Here is a 25,772-nt window from a genome sequence, read left to right on the forward strand (position 1 = left end):
TAGCCCTCACCCAGGACCTGGTAACCTTGTGGAATCAACAAGTCTATTCTCTGGCTTGCATCTACGCTCCTTCCTGATCCTGCCCTGCTTGATTTCCTTGGCACCCTGACCTTTTGGCTTTTGGACACTGACTTCTGATTCCGGTTTGTGATTCTGCCTTGGTGACTTGGCTCCTGCTTGACTTCCTGAACTTTGACCTTGGACTGGCTGTGGACTCCTGCCTGCCTGCACCCGGAGAACGTGACACTGAGTAGGATTAAAGAAGAGGGTGTGCAGAATTAATTTCATTTCTTGATGGCTTATATTTTACCGGAGTAGAGATCCAGGTGGGTAGCCATGTTGGTCTGTAGGAACCGAATAAACAAAGTTGCATTCAAGATACAAGGTTTCGTGTGTACACACGCACTTCTTCAGATTCTGAAGAAGTGTATGTGTACACACGAAAGCTTATACCTTGAATAAAACTTTATTGGTCTTAAAGGTGCTCCTGGGATCTAACTTTATTATATTTACTGGAGGTTTTCTCTCAGAGGTTTTCCTTTGAGGGGGGGGGTCCTACCCATGCGATAGGGCAGGTTAAAAATCCGGAGCAATAAGCGGGTGGGATTGCCTCTCGCTCTGGAGGTCGGTCAGCCTGGGCATTTGCTGTCACACAGGGAGCGCAAATCCCTTTCCCTCCTCCGAGGCCCCAAATTGGCAGCCGGGCCGGGCCCTGCCTTGGCTGAAGAGAGAGGCCTGAGTGAGTGTGTGGTTCCCGTGGCAACTGCACTGGGGAGGAAATGATCCTTCTGTGGAAAGGAAGATTCCTGTGCAGCCTTTCTGGTGAGGATTAAGAGGGGGGGTGCACCTCGTCCGGCTGCACTTCAGCTTCACAGAGTGTCGTGTCCACTGCTGGGGAGGGTCTGTGGCTCCGTGGAAGAGCTTGTGCTTTCCATGTAGAAGGCTCACAACTTTAATGCGGGTAGCTCACCAAGGAGAACGTTTGCTCACAGGACTCTGCAGCTTAAAGGGAGTACAGCGAAGCAACGGTGACAGCAGGAGGTGTGGCCTAATATGCAAATGAGTTCCTGCTGGGCTTTCTCTGCAATAAAAGCCCTATCGTCTGTGTCGTAAATTAACTTGATCTCGGTCTTTACAGATGCATCTTGACACTTCAGAAGCTTTTCTAGCTCCTTCAAGGCTGATCCTCCTTGTCTCAGTCTCCTTCAGATTTCTCGCCTTTGGTTGATGACAGAGCCAAAGAAGGGAAAATCCGGAACCATTCCCATTGCTTCACCATCCACCCTAAAGGTGTGTGATAGGAGAGCTCTTTCCCCACGCCTTGCACTGATGAGCCCCACTTTATTCCTCACTTCTGCACCACCTGCTCTCTGGTGGGGGAAGAGGGTTCCTTGGCAAATGGGCAGGGGTCAGAATGCAAGAACAGACCCCCTTCTCTTTCCATCAGCCCTGAAGTGTGATGCGTTTGCTAAAAAGGCAAATGCAATTTTGGGCTGTATCAACAGAAGTCTAGTGTCCAGATCACGTGATGTGATGGTATCACTTTGCTCTGCTCTGGTAAGACCTCACCTGGAGAATTGTGTTCAGTTTTTGGCACCACATTTTAAGAAGGATATAGACAAGCTGGAATGGGTCCAGAGGAGGGTGACGAAAATGGTGAGGGGTCTGAAGACCGAGTCCTATGAAGAAAGGTTGAAGGAGCTGGGGATGTTTAGCCTGGAGAGGAGGCGGCTGAGAGGTGATAGGATCACCATCTTCAAGTACTTGAAGGGCTGTCATCTAGAGGATGGTGTGGAATTGTTTTGTGTGGCCCTGGAAGGTAGGACCAGAACCAAGGGGTTGAAATTAAATCCCAAGAGTTTCTGGCTCAACATTAGGAAGAACTTCCTGACGGTTAGAGCGGTTCCTCAGTGGAACAGGCTTCCTTGGGAGGTGGTGGGCTCTCCTTCCCTGGAGATTTTTCAACAGAGGCTAGATGGCCATCTGACAGCAATGAAGATCCTGTGAATTTAGGGGGAGGCGTTTGTGAGTTTCCTGCTCTGTGCAGGGGGTTGAACTAGATGACCCTGGAGGTCCCTTCCAACTCTATGATTCTATGACGGCTGTTTTGCCTTCACCTCCCAAGGAGTCTCCAAAAGGACAGGGAGCCCCTTCCAAACCCGGGGAAGGGGCTCTGTTGCAGCCCAGCAGGGCCACTGGAGCTCTTTGCCTGCCTTGGTTTTCATAATTGTTTTGGATTTGAAAAATAGATACCCTGTTGCGATTTCGAGGGCCGAAATATTTCCCTTTCAGCATTACAGTTAAATGAGAAATATGGCCGGTTTCACTGTTGCCGCTGACGAGGTAATTTTCCGTTTATGGGACGAGGGCTGGAGAATAATGGCTTTTTCATGTGTTTTAATGGGGAAAGCATGTGGCGGGCAAAGGATTTATAGCCCCTTTATTTTTCATGGGGTGGCCGAACAACATATGTGCTGGAGGGGAGCGGGCGGCTGAGCAGCCAGAAGTGCCCAAACAATGGGCGGCGAGTGTGGCGCCTCAACATGATGCCAGCCGGTTCTGGGTGCAGCAGAGTTCAGGGGGAGGGGTGTAATTATGGCTTTGCTGGCTTTTCCCTTTCACTTCCCGGAGAAGCCCCCTCCCTGCCCGGAGTATTCTTGGCCTGGGGGGTCTCCATCTCAGTTCTCCAAAACAGCCCTGTTAGTCTGTTGTAATGCCCCTGTATAAGTCGATGGTGCGGCCTCATTTGGAGTTCTGGGTGCAGTTCTGGTCACCGCGCCCTTGAAAAGATATTAGAGCTTTGGGAAAAGTCCAGAAAAAAAGCAACTAGAATGATTAAAGGGTTGGGACACTTTCCCTAGGAAGAAAGGTTAAAACGCTCGGGGCTCCTTAGCTTGGAGAAACGTCGACTGCGGGGTGACATGATAGAGGTTGACAAGATTATGCATGGGATGGAGAAAGCAGAGTAAGAAGTCCTTTTCTCACAATACAAGAACTCGTGGGCACTCCATGAAATTGCTGAGCAGTTAGGTTAAAACGGGTAAAAGGAAGTCCTTCACCCAAAGAGTGATTAACACGTGGAATTCACTGCCATAGGAAGTGGTGGTGGCTACAAGCATAGACAGCTTCAAGAGGGGATTGGATAAACATCTGGAGCAGAGGTCCATCAGTGGCTATTAGCCACATTATTGTTAGAACTCTCTGTCTGGGGTAGTGATGCTCTGTATTCTTGGTGCTTGGGAGGGGCAACAGGGTAAGGGCTTCTGGTGTCCTGCTGGATCTTCTGATGGCACTTGGATTTTTTGGCCACTGTATGACACAGAGTGTTGGACTGGATGGGCCATTGGCCTGACCCACAGGGCTTCTCTTATGTTCTTATGTGACACAGAGTGTTGGACTGGAGGGGCCACTGGCCTGATCCAACATGGCTTCTCTTATGTTCTTATGTGACACAGAGTGTTGGACTGGATGGGCCATTATCCTGATCCAACATGGCTTCTCTTATGTTCTTAATGCCTGGTTTTAACAATGCCCAGGTGCTGGCTGAAAGAAGGAAGTTCCCACAAGGTTCCCAACTCTATGATTCTAGGATTACCAAGAATACAGAGCATCACTGCCCCAGACAGAGAGTTCCTTCTATACCATCTGGTCTCATTCCAGTGGGGCACACCCTTCCTGGGCTCACTAGGGGCTGGATTTCTTTTTCTTTCATAAGCTTCTCGCTCGCATGGCTGAGGCAGAACAGCCAGCGTTTGAGAGCAGCCTGTGGAGAGGCCGAGAGAAAAGGAAATAAGGTTGCCAGTCGCCCTCCTCGGCCAGCGGGGAATTGGGGGGGGGGGGGTGACGGGGCAGGGTTGCCAGCTCCAGGTTGAGGGACTCCTGGAGATTTGGGAGTGGCACCCGGGAAGAACAGGGACCTCAGTGGGGGCTCAGTGCCACAGAGTCCATCCTACAAAGCAGCCATTTTGTCTGGGGGAGACTGATCTCTTTAGTGTGGAGGTGAGCTGTAATCCCAGGAATTCCCCAGGTGTCCCACCTGTCACCTGGCATCTAAGTAGGAAGAAGAGCTTCAGACCTTTCTCTGAGCTTGGACCCCTGGCCCTTGCCTGTGTCAGCCCTTTGTCCCCCCACCTCCATCCACCCCATTTTTCCTTCTCTCTGACCTCTCTGGGAGTCAGTTTGGTGTAGTGGTTAAGTGTGCGGACTCTTACCTGGGAGAACCGGGTTTGATTCCCCCACTCCTCCACTTGCACCTGCTGGAATGGCCTTGGGTCAGCCATAGCCCTCACTGTCCTTGAAAGGGCAGCTTCTGTGAGAGCCAGTTTGGTGCAGTGGTTAAGGGCGCGGACTCTTATCTGGGAGAACCGGGTTTGATTCCCCACTCCTCCACTTGCAGCTGCTGGGATGGCCTTGGGTCAGCCATAGTGGTTAAGTGTGTGGACTCTTATCTGGGAGAACCGGGTTTGATTCCCCGCTCCTCCACTTGCAGCTGCTGGAATGGCCTTGGGTCAGCCATAGCTCTCACAGGAGTTGTCCTTGAAAGGGCAGCTTCTGTGAGAGCCCTCTCAGCCCCACCCACCTCACAGGGTGTCTGTTGTGGGGGGAGAAGATATAGGAGATTGTAAGCCACTCTGAGTCTCTGATTTAGAGAGAAGGGCGGGGTATAAATCTGCAGTTCTTCTTCTTCTGGTAGGAAGGAGAGAGGAGGGCAGGAAAAGAGAAGAGGCTATGGAGGGAAGGGAAAGAGAAAATAGTGTGTGTGGGGGAAACAAGATGCCCCCTGCAGAGAGCCAGTTTGGTGTAGTGGTGAAGTGTGTGGACTCTTGTCTGGGAGAACTGGGTTTGATTCCCCACTCCTCCACTTGCAGCTTCTGGAATGGCCTTGGGTCAGCCATAGCTCTGGCAATTGTCCTTGAAAGGGCAGCTGCTGTGGGAGCTCTCTCAGCCCCACGCACCTCACAGGGTGTCTGCTGTAGGGGGAGAAGATATAGGAGATTGTGAGCTGCTCACAGTCTCTGATTCAGAGAGAATTGTGGGGTATACATCTACGGTCTTCTTCTTAGGTTCAAAGACTCTTATCTGGGAGAACAGGGTTTGATTTCCCACTCCTCCACTTGCAGCTGCTGGAATGGCCTTGACCCAGCCATAGCTCTTGCAGGAGTTGTCCTTGAAAGGGCAGCTGCTGTGAGAGCCCTCTCAGCCCCACCCACCTCACAGGGTGTCTGCTGTGGGGGGAGAGGATATGGGAGTTTGGAAGCCACTCTGAGTCTTTGATGCAGAGAGAAGGGTGGGATATACATCTACGGTCTTATTCTTAGGTTCAAAGACTCTTATCTGGGAGAACCAGGTTTGAGTCCCCACTGCTCCACTTGCAGCTGCTGGAATGGCCTTGGGTCAGCCAGAGCTCTCGTAGGAGTTGTCCTTGAAAGGGCAGCTGCTGTGAGAGTCCTCTCAGCCCCACCCAACTCACAGGGTGTCTGTTGTGGGGGGAGAAGATAGAGGAGATTGTGAGCCGCTCTGAGTCTCTGATTCATTGAGAAGGACGGGTTATAAATCTGCAATTCTTCTTCTTCTTCTTCTTCTTCTTCTTCTTCTTCTTCTTCTTCTTCTTCTTCTTCTTCTTCTTCTTCTTCTTCTTCTTCTTCTTCTTCTTCTTCTTCTTCTTCTTCTTCTTCTTCTTCTTCTTCTTCTTTTTCTTCTTCTTCTTCCCTCCCAGTTCTTGGGGAATCAACCTGCAATTGGAGCCAGCCTCACAGAGAGACGGAAACAGGCATAATTTGCACAATTTATTCTGATTAAAGGGTTTGGTTGGTTCTGTTTTGCAGAGGACCACACAAGAGCAGCAGAGAATGAGGTGACTGCAGAGAGGAAAATGGGGTGTAAAACTGGGACATGTTGAAGCCACAGGGTAAAAAAATGTAAATTTTAGGAAAATTGGAAATATATGCTATACAAAGAGTAATTAACATGTGGAATTGCCTGCCACAGGAAGTGGTGGTGACTACAAGCATAGCCAGCTTCAAGAGAAATTGGATAAGCATATGGAGCAGAGGTTCAACCGTAGCTATTAGCCACAGGCTATAGAGGGAAAACTATTTCTGGGGCAGTGATGCTCTGTATTCTTGGTCCTTGGGGGACAACCGTGGGAGGGCTACTGGTGGACGTCCTGTTGGACCCTGTGTGACACAGAATGCCGGACTGAGTGGACCATTGGCCTGATCCAGTATGGCTTCTCTTATGTTCATATGCTTGGGAAGTGATGCTCTGTATTCTTGGTGCTTGAGGGGCAACAGCGGGAGGGCTTCTGGAGTTCTGGACCCACTGGTGGATCTCCTGATGATCCCTACGTTTTGGCTACTCTGTGACAGGAAGTGTTGGACTGGATGGGCCATTGGCCTCATCCAACATGGCTTCTCTTGTGTTCTTATGTTCTTACTTCCTGTCAAACATAAACGTCTTCCACTCATTGAACAACGTGAAATGTGTCATTTAGAATTCAGTTAGCATACAAAATGGTCCTGTTTGGCATATTTGTGGAATTCGAAGCTATAAATGTCTACATTTTAATCTGAAATGTGGCAAATATACTCAATAAGAAAAAGTTGCAAACTGCTACACCCCTATGCTATCTTAACTTTTGCCCTCTGATAGCTGGAGAAAATTTAAATATATATATATATGAAGCTGTCTTATACTGAATCAGACCCTCAGTCCATCAAAGTCAGTGTTGTCTAATCAGACTGGCAGCGGCTCTCCAGAGTCTCAAGCTGAGGTTTTTCACCCTTTTTAGTTTTTATCAATGCTTTGGATGAAGGAATAGAGGGAATGCTTATTAAATTTGCATATGATACGAAATTGGGAGGGGTTGCAAACACAGAAGAAGACAGAAACAGGATACAGGATGACCTTGACAGGCTGGAAAACAGGGCTAAAATCAATAAAATGATAAATCAATAAAATTCAATAAAATGAATTTTAACAGGGAGAAATGTCAAGTTCTCCATTTAGGTAGGAAAAATCCAATGCATGGTTATAGGATGGAGGAGACTTGTCTTAGCAGTAGTCTGTGCGAAAAGGATCTAGGGGTCTTAGTGGATCATACGCTGAACATGAGTCAACAGTGTGATGCGGTGGCTAAAAGGGCAAATGCAATTTTGGACTTTATCAACAAAAGTCTAGTGTCCAGATCACGTGATGTGATGGTATCGCTTTACTCTGCTCTGGTAAGACCTCACCTGGAGTCTTGTGTTCAGTTTTGGGCACCACACTTTAAGAAGGATATAGACAAGCTGGAAGGGGTCCAGAGGAGGGCGACGAAGGTGGTGAGGGGTCTGGAGACCAAGTCCTATGAGGAAAGGTTGAAGGAGCTGGGGATGTTTAGCCTGGAGAGGAGGTGGCTGAGAGGGGATAGGATCACCATCTTTAAGTACTTGAAGGGCTGTCCTCTAGAGGATGGTGTGGAATTGTTTTCTGTGGCCCCGGAACGTAGGACCAGAACCAAAGGGTTGAAATTAAATCAAAAGAGTTTCCGGTTCAACATGAGGAAGAACTTCCTGACCATTAGAGCGGCTTCCTCGAGAGGTGGTGGGCTGTCCTTCCTAGGTGGTTTCTAAACAGAGGCTAGATGGCCATTTGACAGCAATGAAGATCCTGTGAATTTAGGGGGAGGTCTAACTCTAACTCTATGATTCTAGTTAGGATCTCTAACTCTATGATTCTAGTTAGAGATGCCGGGGATTGAAGCTGGGATCTTTTGCTTATCAAGCAGATGCTCTACCACTGAGCCAGTGTCCCTCCCAAAATAAGCATGAAAACACCAGATTCTGTAGTAAACAAAAGAAATGTTGTTTGGGCAGAAACTCTCTCATAGAGTAACAGTAGTTAGGGCTACAAGCATATTTGGATATTAAGTTAAACTTTATAACACTGAAAACACTGTCCTCTTTAATAATGTATTATAAAACATATTGTAGCTTGTTAATTGTTACCCAAACTATTTATATTAACAAAGCAAATTCATTTAAAGCAAAGCAAATTCATTTATTTACATTTAAATGTTGGAAAATATATATATCTTCAATTTACAAAGGATTTATGATCTAATGCTGCAGACTGAAGACAATCTACACATTTTCAGTAAAACCTTATCTTTTATTTCACTCATTCCAAAATGTAACAAATTGGGAGGGGGGGGGGTTCAGAGTTTTCCCGTAGACTTGTTCATGCTATATGTTGTGTGTGAGAAAAAACTTGTCTTAAGGTGCATTTCACTCATTCTAAAAGAGAAAATATTTAGTGTCTCTCTGGCTTTTTTCAGTGTTTCCAAAACATCCCAGTTTTTCCATCAGAAACACTGAAGGAAAAGGGGGGGGGGTGTTTCCCAGACTTTCAGCCCTTTACTGTGTCTCGCTGGTTCTTCCAAACAATGCTTGAAGGAAAGAGCAGGAATGGAACTTACAAGGAAGCGGGGAGAAGGCTATCACCTACCTAAATACTGTACAATTGTTTGCAACTCTCTTTAATAAGCCAGACCCTCTCCACCACACACACACAAGGCAGTTGTGAGGTCTGAAACAAAGAATTCTGAACCCACCATTCCCAGCAGTCTTTGAATGTGGTTTCAAAACAGTGTAAATTTGTCATGCAGATGGGACCTGAGTCGCTCTCCTAAGCCTTTAGGTGACAAAAGATTTAACCCCAGTCCAAAGAAATCCAAGTGTCTACAGCACAGGCCCTATAAAAGTCTGACTGCCTGTCTACTACAATCTCAGTTCTCAGGGGAAATTGCCAAATGCTTGGCCGTGGCCCAGACGCAGCATGTGGTGCTGAGTTCCACCGTCTGCCTGCTGCCAAGTGCCGGAGATGTGAGAGAACAACCGGTCAAGCCTGCCCTGTGATTTATGTTGTCTGAAAGGTTTAAAAGCTACCCAAATAGAAACCACATTCTGCCCTCATTCCAGCGGGCTCTTCTCCCCTATAAGGTCTGGGTTTTGCGGCAAGGGTTTGGCACGGGCCATGCTGGGGGTCGAAACAGCTTCGATACTTGCAGGCAACCTGCAGGAGAGATTGCAGTGGGGACAGCGAGAGCCCCCCACCTGGTGATAGAGTTGCCAGGTCTGCGTTGCAGAATACCTGGAGACTTTGGGGGTGGAGCTGGGAGGGGGCAGGGCTTGGGGAGGGGCATCAGCATGGTACACTACTGTAGAGTCCCCCCTACAAAGCAGCTGTTTTCTCCAGGGATCAAAGCCACAAAGTATTACACAGACTTTCATTTTGAAAAAATATATTATAAGGATTGTGTACAATGCTTAACAAACAATGCAATAATGATAGAGGCCGGCGGTGCTGGGGCCTTTTCAAGTAACAGGAAACCGCAAGGGGCCAAACAACCCCCGTCTCCAAATGAAAAGATATAAGTCCAAACTTGGAAATAGTCCAACTGAAATTCACAAGGCGGGTGCTCCTGAGGAGTGTAGCTTCAACGCAGCCGCTTTCTTAAAAAGACGTCTCTCTGGATTTTGATGAGTGGCCCCGTGGCTCAGAGTGGTAAAGCTGCAGTACTGTGGTCTGAATTCTCTGCTCACGACCTGAGTTCGATTCCGGCGGAAGCTGGATTCAGGTAGCCGGCCCAAGGTTGACTCAGCCTTTCATCCTTCCGAGGTCGGTCAAATGGGTACACAGCTTGATGGGGGGAAAGCGTAAAAGACTGGGGAAGGCAATGGCAAACCGCCCCGTAAAAAAGTCTGCCGTGAAAAAGTCGTGATGCGACGTCAGCCCAGAGTCGGACACAACTGGTGCTTGCACAGGGGACCTTTCCTTTTCTTAGATTTTGAAGACATTTCAATTCTTTCTTCAGTTTGACGGCTTAATTATTTATTCCCTTTTCTTCAGGGGAGCTGCTCTCTGCCATCTGGGGATCAGTTGTAAAAGCAGGAGATCTCCAGGCCCCACCTGGAGGCTGGCAACCCTATCCAGTGAATATGTGTCACTGTGGCGGTATTGCCCTGATTTAACCAGCTACGGTAGACCCTCTTTGTCACAAAGACCCTACCGCCCAGGTTGGTGGCAGGGAGCTGTAGCCCTCTAAAAACTGCTGGCGACTTTCGTTTTGTGGTTGGGCGACCCTCATTCTGCAAATACCTCCGCTTGGATTGATCTGCGCAGATGTAGCTGTTAAAACACACACATGCAGACCAGGTTGCATTGCGACTGCTGCAGCGTGGGGCTTCGCCTTCAGGAAAGCAAAGAAAAAGAGCAGAAAGGAAGGGACCCTGACCCTTCCCTGGAGGTCTGACGGGCTGCGGTGTAAACACACGGTGCCGCAACGGTGGGCACAGACTGCGGCTTCCGGGCTACTGCAAGGCCCCGTGACACCCCTCGACTGTGCAGGAACCCTGCCAGGTCCAAAAACAGATTTTCTGGCAGTTGCCAAAGCCGCAGCATCGTTCTGCCTGCAGGAGAAAGAGGCCTGTGCTGAATTGGTGGGGTGTGTGTATGTGTGTGTGTGCACGCAGAGGTTTTGGAAACACTCTGCCCAGCTTGGTATCGCGGGCCCTGTTTGCAGCCACTCTCCTCCCCGACTCAGCCGCGTATAAACAAGCAGGCCCGTCCATTATAGGTTGGAGAGAGGTTGCTTTTTCCATGTCAAACTATTCCAGACATCTTGGCTCACTGAACTCCATCGGCCTTGTATACAGCAGCGACTTAGCAAGGGTATAATCTCACTGTTGGAGCAGGGCTGAGAGGGCACCAGGCAATACCTGCCAGCTGTTGTTGTTGTTCGGTCGCACAGTTGAGTCCGACTCTTTGTGACCCCGTGGACCAAGTCATAGAGTCACAGAGTTGGAAGGGACCTCCAGAGCCATCTAGTCCAACCCCCTGCACAATGCAGGGAATTCACAAACACCTTCCCCTAAATTCACAGGATCTTCATGGGGGGGAGGGCGGGATATAAAAATAAATTTACTTTACTTTACTTTACTTACTTCATTGCTGTCAGATGGCCATCTAGCCTCTGTTTAGAAACCTCCAAGGAAGGACAGCCCACCACCTCCCGAGGAGGAAGCCTGTTCCACTGAGGAACTGCTCTAAGTGTCAGGAATCATAGAGTTGGAAGGGACCTCCAGGGTCATCTAGTCCAACCCCCTGCACAATGCAGGAAACTCACAAACACCTCCCCCTAAATTCACAGGATCTTCATTGCTGTCAGATGGCAATCTAGCCACTTTTTAAAAACCTCCAAGGAAGGAGAGCCCACCACCTCCCGAGGAAGCCTGTTCCACTGAGGAACTGCTCTAACGGGCAGGAAGTTTTTCCTAATGTTGAGCCGGAAACTCTTTTGATTTAATTTCAACCCATTGGTTCTGGTCCTACCTTCCGGGGCCACAGAAAACAATTCCACGCTATCCTCTATAGTGCTTGAAGATGGTGATCCTATCTCCTCTCAGCCGCCTCCTCTCCAGGCTAAACATCCCCAGCTCATTCAACCTTTCCTCATAGGACTTGGTCTCCAGACCCCTCACCAAGTCGCACCAGGCCCTCCTGTCTACTTCCACTGGCAGTGAACTTCACAATTTAATTACAAAAAGTAAATAAAAAAAAGTACCCCCTCTCATCTGTCCCAAATTTACTGCCCATCAGCTTGATGGGTTCTAGTATAACAGGAGAGGAAGAAGAACTGCCTGTATCAACTTTTACCACCCCTTGCACACAATTTTATAAACCTTAATCATGTCCCCACTCAGTCACCTTGATTAAAAACTAAAAAGTCACAGACTCTTCAGCTTTTCTTCATAGGAAATGTGCTCCAAGCCCTTGATAATCTAGACTGCCCACCTTTGTACATTTCCCAGCTCTGTTGTGTGGTTTTTCAGATACAGTAACCAGAACTGCCCACCGTGCCCCTGATGAAATCACGCCATAGATCTATAATTGATGCAGTAGCTCACAACTTTAATGCCGGTAGCTCACAACTTTAATACCAGTAGCTCACAAAGTAGAATTTTTGCTCTCAAGACTCTGCAGCTTAGAGGGAACATTGGTGTTGGAATTGGATGGTGTGGAATTGTTTTCTGTGGCCCCAGAATGTAGGTAGGACCAGAACTAATGGGTTGAAATTAAATCAAAAGATTTCCTGACAGTTAGAGCAGTTCCTCAGTGGAAGAGGCTTCCTCGGGAAATGGTAGGCTCTTCTTCCTTGGAGGTTTTTCAACAGAAGAAGATATTGGATTTATATCCCGCCCTCCACTCCAAAGAGTCTCAGAGCGGCTCACAATCTCCTATACCTTCCCCCCCACAACAGACACCCTGTGAGGTGGGTGGGGCTGGAGAGGGCAATCACAGCAGCTGCTCTTTCAAGGACAACCCCTGCCAGAGCTATGGCTGACCCAAGGCCATGCCAGCAGGTGCAAGTGGAGGAGTGGGGAATCAAACCCGGTTCTCCCAGATAAGAGACCGCACACTTAACCACTACACCAAACTGGCTCGCCAGAGGCTAGATGGCCACCTGACAGCAATGAAGATCCTGTGAATTTAAGGGGAGGTGTTTGTGAGTCTCCTGCATTGTGCAGGGGGTTGAACTAGATGACCCTGGAGGTCCCTTCCAACTCTATGATTCTATGAGTAGAGCGGTTCCTCAATGGAACAGGCTTCCTCCTCGGGAGATGGTGGGCTCTCCTTCCTTGGAGGTTTTTCTACAGAGGCTGGATGGCCATCTGACAGCAATGAAGATCCTGTGAATTTAGGGGGAGGAGTTTGTGAGTTCCCTGCATTGTGCAGGGGGTTGGACTAGATGACCCTAGAGGTCCCTTCCAACTCTATGATTCTATGATTGGAGCAGAGCAGCAGGGATTTGGATCCCACTACCCATTGTTCCTGAGTCCCAAAGCTCCGACTTAAAACCTCCAATGAGCCATGCAGGAACACAGGTAAAAACATCATTAGTCCACCGACACAACATCTGGAAAAGTGACTGAGGCATTTTTAAACTTAAAGTGCATTCCATTCTCAGACGTCACAGCAGGATTGGTCCTACAGGATGGGGATCTATTCCCAGCCAATCGTCTCACCAGTGATGCATCCAGCTGCCCATCATGTGCTTCATGAGGCTTGCTGGCGATAAAGCCAAGGGGTACTCAAAGGTCATCCACACTGCCCCCACAGTCTGCCCCCCAGGCAGGGAATTCCCTGTAGCCGGAGTTTCATGATGGAACCCATTCATTCGACAGGGTCGCTCACGGGCCAAGAAGCGTCAGCGCAGAAAGAAAGCCGCCCCCTCAAAGGCAGCCTGCCTCAGGGTTTAGTCACCCTCCTGGCTGTTGGGGGGTGGGTTATTGGACTCGCTCCCGGGGAACTGCTCTCTTTCTGAACGGCCGTTTATTAAAACCATATTCTGGGAGGAGCCGTCTGTCTGTCACTCGACAGTCACACACTAAGCACTCTGGAATGAACTCTGTGACCCAGAGTGGAATTTTCTTTCCAGATCTGAACAAGGAGTCCGGGGGAAACCCAGGGAGGGGGCAGGAGACGGATCTTTGATGCCGCTCAAATTGCTGAATAGAAGGTCTTGTAAAGGGTGTGTGTGAAAATAGCTCTCAAAATGTGACCATATTTGTTAAATGCGATTAAGTCATTTCTGGCTTATGGGGACCCTACTAAGTAAGGATCTCCAAAACGTCCTCTCTCATTAACAACCTTGTTCAGGACTTGCAACCTTGAGGGCAGTTTTGGCTTCCTGGATGGAGTCCGTCCCTCTTCTTTTGGGTCTCCCAACAGCCAGATTGGGTCTCCCAGCCAGTTTGGTGTAGCTGTTAAGTGTGCGGACTCTTATCCAGGAGAACCGGGTTTGATTCCCCACTCCTCCACTTGCACCTGCTGGAATGGCCTTGGGTCAGCAATAGTGGTTAAGTGTGCGGACTCTTATCTGGGAGAACCGGGTTTGACTCCCCACTCCTCCACTTTCAGCTGCTGGAATGGCCCTGGGTCAGCCATTGCTCTCATACGAGTTGTCCTTGAAAGGGCAGCTTCTGTCAGAGCTCTCTCAGCCCCACCCACCTCACAGGGTGTCTGTTGTGGGGGGAGAAGATATAGGAGATTGTAAACCGCTCTGAGTCTCTGATTCAGAGAGAAGGGCAGGATACAAATCCATTGTCTTCTTCTTCTATGTCTTCTTCTTCTTCTTCTTCTTCTTCTTCTTCTTCTTCTTCTTCTTCTTCTTCTTCTTCTTCTTCTTCTTCTTCTTCTTCTTCTTCTTCTTCTTCTTCTTCTTCTTCCCTTCTGCTTTTCCTAGCATGGTTGTCTTTTCCAGTGAGTCTTGTCTTCCTGTAATGTACTGGTATGTTTTTTTTACGAAGGTCTGGTATTCTTACCTGAGAGTAGCCCGTGGATATGGTGGTGGGCAAACGGGATGCGATTCTGGGAATTCCACAGAGAGGACCTGCAAAAGGTTTTACTCTTCCAAGAGCAGGCCCATACAGGCCCACCGGATCTTTCAGGGAAGAAACCTGCTGGGCTTTGGGCGCTCCACTCTCGGATTGGATTGGCCCTACAGGACGGAGGTTGTCTCAGAGAGCTTTGCGTCTCTGGGGCTGTTAATCGGCGCCCTTGTGGTTAATGGATTGCGGCTTCTGAAATGGCCACCGCCTCAGACAGCCCCACGCAGAATGTGCGTTCACTGCCTGGCCCAGAGGCGGAGGCGTGGCCTTTGCTTCCTGCCTCTGATTTCTGCCTGTGCCAATATTTGCCTGCAGAGATTAGTTTGATTTTTCCATCTGGGGGTCAGGCGGACTCCTCCCCAGGGTGAGGATTCTGATGGGAAATGGGTGGAATGGGCCCCTGTGGGAGACACTGGGCTGAGCCAAGGGCCTCAGAGGCACAATTCCAGTGCTCCTGTTCAGGTGGATGGCAGGGCAGCCGTCTCTTACATAAACTGTAGCAGGAAAGGACTTCTTTCCCCACCATCCGTTCAGGTCTCTTCCTTGGCTAGTCCTTGCAGAATTTAACCCCGATCCCCCAACTTTCTGTGTTTTCCAAGAGTCTGGGTTAATTTTGCAAATTGCACTACAGTGAGGTATCTCCTGGCATGTTTTTTTTTTCTCTACAGTGATTCCTATCAGCCTGACATTCCTGGTTGCGTTTTGTCCATCTGTGTTGCCAGTAAGCTGGCTTGGCAACGATACTCCCTTGCTAGCCATCATCCTAATCCCCTCCATTCTCTCTCCCCCACCCCTTTGTCTTTCAGATGCTGAGCCTCGTCTCATGTGTCGGCAGAGTGGTGGTCCTCTCGGCGGCCGTTTTGGTGACCACGTCTATCACCATGTCCGGGGAGTGGGGAGAAGAAGGTCAGTGGGCAGTTGCAGAAGGTCCCTTTGCAGAAATGATGCCCGGAAGGTCAGGCTGTGCAGTTTGAAGTCTCATCTAGAGTCTGGCCCAAGCCACTACCTGGACAGGGTTCGGGCATTCTGAATGCAGGGTGAAGAGGAAAGAGACATCAGCTGAGTGGAACGTTGGTACAAGGAACAGAGGAAAGCTCTGTGAGAGAGCAGAGGAGGGGTAGAATCATAGAGTTGGAAGGGGCCTCCAGGGTCATCTAGACCACCACCCTCCCCCCGCACAATGCAGGAAAATCCCAAGTACCCAAAGTGGCAATCAGCATTTCCCTGAGGGGCCTCAGGAACTAAGCACTGATGCAGCCCTTCCTGCCCTCCTTCTCATGATCTACCTAATTCGCAGAATCTGCATTGCTGTCGGATGGCCATCTAGCCTCTGTTTAAGAACCTGCAAGGAAGGAGAGCCCACCGCTTCCCGAGGAAGCCTGTTCCACTGAGGAACTGCTCTAACCGTCAGGAAGTTCTTCCTCATGCTGAGCCAGAAACTCTTTTGATTTAATTTCAACCCACTGGTTCTGGTCCTACCTTCCGAGGCCACAGAAAACAATTCCACACCCTCCTCTCTAGGACAGCCCTTCAAGTCCTTGAAGATGGTGATCCTATCCCCTCTCAGCCGTCTCCTCTCCAGGCTAAACATCCCCAGCTCCTTCCACCTTTCCTCATAGAACTTGGTCTCCAGACCCCTCACCATCTTCCTCGCCCTCTTCTGGACCCGTTCCAGCTGGTCTAGATCCTTCTTAAAACGTGGTGCCCCAAACTGAACACAATAGTCCAGGTGAGGTCTTCCCAGAGCAGAGCAAAATGTACAGGAGGTCTCTCCTACAGACAGTAGGCCTGTGGGTCCCTCCAGCTGGCTAGGACTCACCGACAGCTTGATCCTCTCCCGGGTCTCAGAGAGCAAAAGGCCTTTCCCCGCCCTGAGACTTGAGATCCGGGGGACTGAACTGGATTTTGGCCAGAAGGATCTCGACACTCTCCCTTCTCCAGGCCTTGGACAGTTCCAACTTGCTGTCCTCCAGATCTCCTGCCCAGCCTGGAAGCAGCTCCTTTGTCTACCCACCTTCAGATGGTTCAGCCAGGCTTGGGGTGCCTGAGCAATGCTCCCTCTAAGCCAGGAGTGGCGAAACGTGCTTAACTTGAGAGCCACACAAAATATGTCAGATGTTTGAGAGCTGAAAGACATAAATGTCAGATGTTTAAGAGCAGGTAGGAGGGAGGGAGGGAGGGAGGAAGGAAGGAAGGAAGGAAGGAAGGAAGGAAGGAAGGAAGGAAGGAAGGAAGGAAGGAAGGAAGGAAGGAAGGAAGGAAGGAAGGAAGGAAGGAAAATGGGTGGGGGGAGAGGAGGGAGAGGTAGAAAGAAAGCAACTTTAAATGCATTATCCAAGGCACTGTCTGGCTTGGCTTGGAGAAGTGATTTAAAGAGAGAAATGCCTTTTCCAAGTTGGCCAATGGGGCAGTGGGAGCTTTGAGAGCCACACGCTATGTGTGAAAGAGCCACGTGTGGCTTCCAAGCCCCAGTTTGGCAACCCCCGCTCTAAGCTGTGGAGTCTTGTGAGCAAAAACTCTACTCCGTGAGTTATTGGCATGAGAGTTGTGAGCTCCTGTGTCAATTAGTTTGTTCTGGGGCCGTTTTTCCTGGGCCAAGACAAAAATGTCTGAGCCGCAGGCTAAAAAGCCGTGAGCTGGCTCACAGTAACTCAGCTTAGAAGGGAACTTTGCACCTGAGTCAGTCTAGCCGTGGTACCCTGAGATGCATTCTGCTGTCAGCAAGCAGAGAGACTGGCCTGACTTTGCTCAAGGGGCAAAATTAGGGGAGAGACGGTGGCTCAGTGTTAGAGCATCTGCTTGGTAAGCAGAAGGTCCCAGGTTCCATCCCCAGCATCTCCAATTGAAAAGGGTCCAAGCAAGTAGGTGTGAAAAACTTCAGCTTGAGACCCTGGAGAGCCGCTGCCAGTCTGAGTAGACAAGACTGACTTTGATGGACCGAGGGGGGTCTGATTCAGTGGAAGGCAGCTTCAGATGTTCAAATACACCCCACTGTCAGGATGCACGGTGTGGGGGGAGGGTGTTTTTATTTACTGAAAGTATTTACATGCTAGAAACCAGGGTGGGGTGGGGATGAGCGCAGGATAAGAACTGCCAAACCTCATGTGGCTGCGTCTCTCTTCCAGGGGTGACGTACAGCCAGTTGGGGAAAGACGTGACGCTGGAGTGTGCTGGAGGAAGCCCAGGGTAGGTCAGCTCCAGAAACGAACACAGAGCCCCTGAGCCAAGGAAGGGGCGGTGCGCACCCCCTGGAAAGGGGGAGCTGCATTCACCAGTGTGGTTTCCACTCTCTCCAACACAGCTCCCAATGGGACTTCCTGGATCAGAGCCCCTATTTCCCTGTTGCTCCACCCCACAGGCCAGGAGCTGTGACAAAAAGGTCAATGCTTCATACTCATCAAATGCGTCAATGGCTCTTCCAATCCAATTGAGTTTTGAAACCAAATTCCACATACCGATTTTTAAAATGGAGCAAATGTTTTCCAGGGGGTTTGGAGGTAGAAAAAGCCCAGCAGGAACTCATTTGCATATTAGGCCACTGACGGCACCATTGTTTCGCACAGACCTTTTTGTAGAAAAAGCCCAACTGGAACTCATTTGCATATTAGGCCACTCCCCTGACCCCAAGCCAGCCAGAACTGCGTTCCTGCTCAAAAGAAAAAAACCCTGGTTTCTATCATCTTCAACCCCCATCCCCATTCGTGGCCCCCCCTCCCCCAATTCCAGCCCTTCCACATTCCTCTACCGCAGCCGGTGGGCCTCTGTGTGGCTGTGGAACATCACAGCTGGGCTTGGAGTTGAGCAGTTGTGCAACTTGATGTGTGTGTGCTTTGTGACTCTGGCTCTCTTCTCCTGCCTGCACCTCACGTGTTGCTCTCTGGCTTGCAGTGCGGTGCTGGAATGGCAGTGGAACGGATCCCCCCTGCTCCCGGAGGGCTCCGTGGTCCAACACGGACAGCTGATCCTGCCCCAGGTTGAGCTCTCCTCCGAAGGCATCTACAGCTGCCATGACGCCGGTGGACTCCTGCTCAGCTCCCTCACCTTGCGCCTCGGCCGTAAGTGTTGGGGTCACAGTGGAGCCCCTCCCCTGCTACGAGTGTGTGTGTGTGCATGTGTGAAAGAATCATAGAGTTGGAAGGGACCTCCAGGGTCATCTAGTCCAACCCCCTGCACAATGCAGGAAACCCACAAACACCTCCCCCTAAATTCACAGGATCTTCATCGCTGTCAGATGGCCATCTAGCCCTTCAAGTACTTGAAGATGGTGATCCTATCACCTCTCAGCTGCCTCCTCTCCAGGCTAAACATGCCCAGCTCCTTCAACCTTTCCTCAGAGGACTTGGTCTCCAGACCCCTCACCATCTTCGTTGCCCTCCTCTGGACCCACTCCAGCTTGTTTAGATCCTTCTTAAAATGTGGTGCCCCAAACTGAACACAATTCTCCAAGTGAGGTCTTACCAGAGCAGAGTAAAGCGATACCATCACATCACATGATCTGGACACTAGATTTCTGTTGATACAGCCCAAAATTGCATTGGCCTTTTTAGCCACCGCATCACATGGTTGACTCATGTTCAGCGTATGATCCACTAAGACCCCTAGATCCTTTTCGCACAGACTACTGCTAAGACAAGTCTCCTCCATCCTATAACCATGCATTGGATTTTTCCTACTTAAATTCAGAACTTGACATTTCTCCCTGTTAAAATTCATTTTGTTGATTTTAGCCCAGTTTTCCAGCCTGTCAAGGTCATCCTGTATCCTGTTTCTGTCGTCTTCTGTGTTTGCAACCCCTCCCAACTTAGTATCATCTGCAAATTTAATAAGCCTTCCCTCCATTCCTTCATCCAAATCATTGATAAAGATGTTGAACAAAACAGGTCCCAGGACAGATCCTTGAGGCTCTCCACTTGTCACTCCTCTCCAAGAGGATGAGGAACCATTCACAAGCACTCTTTGGGTGCGATCCGTCAACCAGTTACAGAAAGAGAAAGTGACTTCTTTGGTGAAATCCCATCGAAGTACTAACCGGGGCCGACCCCGCTACGCTTCTGAGTTCTGGTGAGATTGGGCCAGCTTGGGGCAGCCAGGTCAAGGCAAGAGAAGCGCAGAGGCAGTGGCAACCTGCCTCTGCGTGGCAACCCTGGACTTCCTGGGTGGTTTCCCATCCAAGTCCTACCCTGACCTGACCCTCCGTAGCTTCCAAGATCTGACGAGATCAGGCTAGCCAGGATTATCTGGGTTAGGACATGTGCTTTCTGGAGCTCCCCATTCGTCAGGCCGAGTGGGAACCTGCCTAGGCACACCTGATGTGATGATAATGAATTAGATTTAAATCCCACCCTCCCCGCCGAAGCAGCCTCAGGGCGGCTGACTAGGGTTGCCAAGTCCAATTCAAGAAATATCTGGGGACTTTGGGGGTGGAGCCAGGAGACTTTGGGGGTGGAGCCAGGAGCAAGGGTGTGGCAAGCACGATTGAACTCCAAAGGGAGTTCTGGCCATCGCATTGAAAGGGGTCGCACACCTTTTAAAGGCCTTCCCTCCATTGGAAATAATGGATAGGGGCATCTTCTTTGGGGGCTCATAGAATTGGACCCCCTGGTCCAATCTTTTTGAAACTTGGGGGTGTTCTGAAGAGAGGCACTGGATGCAATGCTGCAAATCTGATGCCTCTATCTCAAAAAACAGGCCCTCCAGAGCCCCAGATATCTGCAGATCAATTCTCCATTTTACCTTACGGGAATCAGTCTCCATAGGGAATAATGGAGTGCCCAGCATACATTTCCTTCTCTTTCCCCCACTTTTTTATGACCCTGAAGCAGGAGGAAGGCCTGCAAACTGTTGGAATCCCCTGCCCCCACCTGGGGATTGGCAGCCCAAGATGTGATCTGGGGCAGCATTTATTGTCTGTGTGTTGGTTTTTGTTGGTCTGAAAGGTGCCGCTCGTGTCAAGCTTTGGCCTGTGTCTTGGTGAGGGGGAGGAAGGGAAGGCAGAAGCAAAGCTGTCCAGGTGTCTATTCCTCCATTTAGTATGTTTCTCTCCCTAGGGGTCCCCGGAGTGCCTTCCGTCTCCTGCAGAGCTTCCAACTACGAGAACTTCTCCTGTTTCTGGACTCCCGGCACAGAGACCTTCCTGCCCAGCAGATACATCACCACCTACAGGTACGGGTGCTCCTTGGGCAGCTGGAACTGTTGTGTTTGTGAATGCAGTATTGTGTTGGTGCATGATTGTGTGTTGATCCAGGGCTTTTTTTGTAGCGGGAACTCCTTTGCCTGTTAGGCCACGCACCCCTGATGTAGCCAATCCTCCAAGAGCTCATAAGGCTCTTAGTACAAGGCCTACTATAAGCTCTTGGAGGATTGGTTACATCAGGGGTGCGTGGCCTAACAGGCAAAGGAGTTCCCGCTACAAAAAAAGCCCTGTGTTGATGTCACGGGGAAGGAAGGCTGTGCACAGGGGACGATTTTGCCAGTTCTGGACCTCCGTGAACAAAGATACTTCAGAGGGTGCAGCAAAATTGGCCAAACAGCCTCCCCCCGTCCCAAAGCAGCTGCTGTGTTGTTGAAAACAGGTAGATGAGAAGAAGAAGATTGGATTTATATCCCGCCCTCCACTCCGAAGAGTCTCAGAGCGGCTCACAATCTCCTTTCCCTTCCCCTACAACAGACACCCTGTGAGGTAGATGAAGAGATTGGATTTATATCCCACCCTCCACTCCGAAGAGTCTCAGAGCGGCTCACAATCTCCTTTCCCTTCCTCCCCCACAAAAGACACCCTGTAAGGTAGATGAAGATATTGGATTTATATCCCACCCTCCACTCCAAAGAGCCTCAGAGCGGCTCACAATCTCCTTTCCCTTCCTCCCCCACAACAGACACCCTGTGAGGTAGATGAAGATATTGGATTTATATCCCGCCCTCCACTCCGAAGAGTCTCAGAGCGGCTCACAATCTCCTTTCCCTTCCTCCCCCACAACAGACACCCTGTGAGGTAGATGAAGATATTGGATTTATATCCCGCCCTCCACTCCCAAGAGTCTCAGAGCGGCTCACAATCTCCTTTCCCTTCCTCCCCCACAACAGACATCCTGTGAGTAGATGAAGATATTGGATTTATATCCCGCCCTCCACTCCAAAGAGCCTGAGAGCGGCTCACAATCTCCTTTCCCTTCCTCCCCCACAACAGACACCCTGTGAGGTAGATGAAGATATTGGATTTATATCCCACCCTCCACTCCGGAGAGAGCGGCTCACAATCTCCTTTACCTCCTTCCCCCACAAAAGACACTCTGTTAGGTAGATAAAGATATTGGATTTATAGCCTGCCCTCCACTCCAAAGAGTCTCAGAGTGGCTCACAATCTCCTTTCCCTTCCTCCCCCACAACAGACACCCTGTGAGGTAGATGAAGATATTGGATTTATATCCCGCCCTCCACTCCCAAGAGTCTCAGAGCGGCTCACAATCTCCTTTCCCTTCCTCCCCCACAACAGACATCCTGTGAGTAGATGAAGATATTGGATTTATATCCCGCCCTCCACTCCGAAGAGCCTGAGAGCGGCTCACAATCTCCTTTCCCTTCCTCCCCCACAACAGACACCCTGTGAGGTAGATGAAGATATTGGATTTATATCCCACCCTCCACTCCGGAGAGAGCGGCTCACAATCTCCTTTACCTCCTTCCCCCACAAAAGACACTCTGTTAGGTAGATAAAGATATTGGATTTATAGCCTGCCCTCCACTCCAAAGAGTCTCAGAGTGGCTCACAATCTCCTTCCCCTTCCTCCCCCACAGCAGACACCCTGTGAGGTAGATGAAGAACCACAAGCAAAGGTGTGACAAGCATAATTGAACTCCAAAGGGAGTTCTGGCTGTCACATTTAAAGGGACCGTGCTCTTTTTAAATGCATTCCCTTCATTGGAAATAATGACAGATAAGGGCATCTTCTTTGGGGGCTCATAGAATTGGACCTCCTGGTCCAATGTTTTTGAAACGTGGAGGGTGTTTTGAAGAGAGGCTCTGGGTGCTATGCTGAAAATGTGGTGCCTCTACCTCAAAAAACAGCCCCTCTAGAGCCCAAGCTAACCTTGGATCAATTCTCCATTATACCCTATGGGAATCAGTCTCCATAGGAAATAATGGAGTGCCCAGCAGACATTATGTTACGTTACTGATGTAACTAACACGAATTTGAGCAGATTTCAGAGGATGGTGGAAGACAGGAGGGCCTGGTGTGACTTGGTCCAGGGGGTCGCAAAGAGTCAGACTCGACTGTGCGACTGAACAACCACAACACAGCAGACATTCCCCTCCCCCCCCCTTTCTGATGACCCTGAAGCAGGGGGAGGGCCTCCAAACCAGGGGATCCCCTGCCTCCACCTGGGGGTTGGCAACCCTACCCTCCAGGCACTGAGCTTTTCCGCTGCAACAAGATTGTCTTGCTCTTGGGACCCAAAGCGGACTCGCCTGCCTGATATTGTGGGGGGGAGAAGGTAAAGGAGTTTCTGAACCACTCTGAGTCTCTGCCCTTGAAAGAGCAGCTGCTGGGAGAGCCCTCTCAGCCCCACCCACCTAACAGGGTGTCTGTTGTGGTGGTGGGGGAGAAGATATAGGAGATTGTGAGCCGCCCTGAGTCTCTGTCCTTGAAAGGGCAGCTTCTGGGGGAGCTCTCTCAGCCCCACCCACCTTACAGGGTGTCTGTTGTGGGTGGTGGGGGGGAGAAGATATAGGAGATTGTGAGCTGCTCGGAGTCTCTGTCCTTGAAAGGGCAGCTTCTGGGGGAGCTCTCTCAGCCCCACCCACCTCACAAGGTGTCTGTTGTTTGTTGGGGGAGAAGATATAGGAGATTGTGATCTGCTCTGAGTCTCTGTCCTTGAAAGGGCAGCTGCAGTGAGAGCCCTCTCAGCCCCACTCACCTCACACGGAGTCTGTTGTGGGGGGAGAAGATATAGGAGATTGTAAGCCGCTCTGAGTCTCTGATTCAGAGAGAAGCGCAGGGTATAAATCTGCAACCTTTTGCACTCTGAATCGCAGAGTCTCAGAGCGGTCACAATCTCCTTTACCTCCCCCCCCCCCCCCCACAACAGACCCCCTGCCTGATACGGAACTTTGCAGCTTCCCTCGCCTCCTGGCTGAACGTTCTCCTGCCCTGCGAAGGGAGGCTGATGGCTGTGGAGTGTTCCGTGCCCCGTTAGCTGGCCCCAGCCCTTTGGCAAGCCCAAAGAATATTGCATCGGCTTTCCATTGCACTTTCCAGATCGATACGTGCTAAAGATCTGGCTTCTCGGCATAGGGGAAAATGCAGGGAATCGCTGGCCGGCCACCCAGCAGCCCGGGAGGGTGAAGGAAGAGGGGCCAAAGCTCCAAGAGGACAGAGCCAAGCCCACCGTCCTCCTCACCACAAGCTGGGGAGATGCCCTCTCATCACCATATTTCTTGTACTTTATCCACACATTTAATAAGCTACTCCTTATATAATGGTGAGAGAAAAGACCGTCCATCTTCTTTTTTTCATAGTACAAATATGCATGCCAGCCGAATTTTTTTCCATGGCCTTCTAACATTAGAAGTTTTTTATTTAATAACGTTATCCATTCTTTTAACCATACTAAACAAATTGCTTCATGATACAGTTTCAAATCTGGTAATTGGAATCCACCTCTCTCTTTCGCATCTATCAGGACTTTCATTTTAATTCTAGGTTTCCTCCCGGCCCACACGAATTCCGAAATTTTTCTTCGCCATTTATCAAATTGCTTAGCATCTTTCACAATGGGGATGGTTTGAAACAGATACACAATCCTTGGTAAAATATTCATTTTTACTGCAGCTATTCTACCCAACAGTGACAAATTGAGCTTGTTCCACTTTAGCATATCTTCTTCTATTTTACGCCATAGCTTTTCATAATTGTTCTTAAACAAATCAATATTTTTCATTGTTATCTCTACCCCTAGGTATTTTACCTTAGAGGTAACTTCACAACCCGTTAGTCTTTGTAGTTCTTGTTGTCTATTTTTCTGCATATTCTTACATAAGATTTTTGATTTTTCTTTGTTTATATAAAGTCCCGCCAACTCCCCAAACTCTTGTATTCTCATTAACAACAAAGGTGTAACTTGTAAAGGATTTTCATTTATAAACATTATATCATCTGCAAATGCTCTGTATTTATAGGTAAATCCTTTTATTTGTAGTCCTTCTAAATCTTTTTCTTCTTGAATCTGCATTAGTAAAATTTCAAGAGTCATTATAAACAGCAATGGCGAAAGCGGGCAGCCTTGTCTGGTACCTTTACTAATTTTCATTTCATCTGTAAGATCTGCGTTGATGCACAGCCTTGCACTTTGTTCAGAATATATTGCCTTTATCATTCTTATAAAACTTTCTCCAAGCTCCATTTTTTCCATCACTGCAAACATAAAGTCCCAATTTAAATTGTCAAATGCTTTTTCTGCATCCGCAAAGAATAGCGCTACTTCCTTTTCTGGATGTCTTTCATAATATTCTACAATATTTACAACAGTTCTAATATTGTCTCTTATTTGTCTTTTGGGAAGAAAACCGGCTTGGTCCTCTTTTTATAAAATTTACCTTTATGGATAGTGCCGGCTGAAGTGATAAAGTTAACGGCCAAAACAGTCAAGGAAAAACAACTATCATACAACCAGTTACTAAAAATACAAAGCGGGAAAATAGAATTGAAAACTGCAGAAGAACTAAACTATAAATATGATTGGTTTCAAATGCAACAAATAAAAAGTTTGATGGAGAATGATATCAAAGCTGAAGGAATAAGGAAAGAACAAACAGAAATGGAAAGAGTTCTGCTTGGAGATAATGAGAAATTAATTTCAAAAGTGTACAAATTACTTTTACAATGGGCTACAGAAGATGAAGTAGTGAAATCTCAAATGATAAAATGGGCAATTAATGTAAATAAAGAAATAAAGATGGAATCTTGGGAATATCTGTGGAAAAATTCCATGAAACTCGCAACATGTCATAGTATTAAAGAGAACTGTTTTAAGATGATGTATAGATGGTATATGACTCCAAAAAAATTAGCAAAGATGAACAATAAGATGCCAGATAGGTGCTGGAAATGTAAAAAGCATGAAGGTTCTTTCTACCATATGTGGTGGACTTGTGAAAGAGCTAAAATGTTTTGGCAAATGATTCAACAAGAGATATCTAAGATCCTGGGATATGAATTCAATAAAGAGGCAGAGACTTTTCTGCTGGGATTACAAATGGAAAAATTTCCAAAAGAAGATAGAACATTAATATGGTACTTGCTCTCAGCTGCTAGGACATTGTATGCGCAGTTGTGGAAGCAA

The 25,772-nt window shown here is 48.9% G+C and overlaps 1 protein-coding gene across 1 annotated transcript in view; it reads left to right on the plus strand.

Annotated features, from left to right (window-relative positions):
* The window catches only part of IL11RA (interleukin 11 receptor subunit alpha), a 121,615-nt gene that overhangs the window by 58,097 nt on the left and 37,746 nt on the right, over nt 1-25,772 (plus strand). The window contains exons 2-5 of the mRNA XM_060236468.1: nt 15,239-15,338; nt 17,558-17,618; nt 18,321-18,487; nt 20,480-20,594. Coding sequence (XP_060092451.1) covers nt 15,239-15,338; nt 17,558-17,618; nt 18,321-18,487; nt 20,480-20,594 — 443 coding nt within the window. The remainder of the gene's footprint in view (nt 1-15,238; nt 15,339-17,557; nt 17,619-18,320; nt 18,488-20,479; nt 20,595-25,772) is intronic.

Source organism: Heteronotia binoei, chromosome 4 (genome assembly GCF_032191835.1).
Source record: "Heteronotia binoei isolate CCM8104 ecotype False Entrance Well chromosome 4, APGP_CSIRO_Hbin_v1, whole genome shotgun sequence".
Lineage (NCBI taxonomy): Eukaryota > Metazoa > Chordata > Lepidosauria > Squamata > Gekkonidae > Heteronotia > Heteronotia binoei.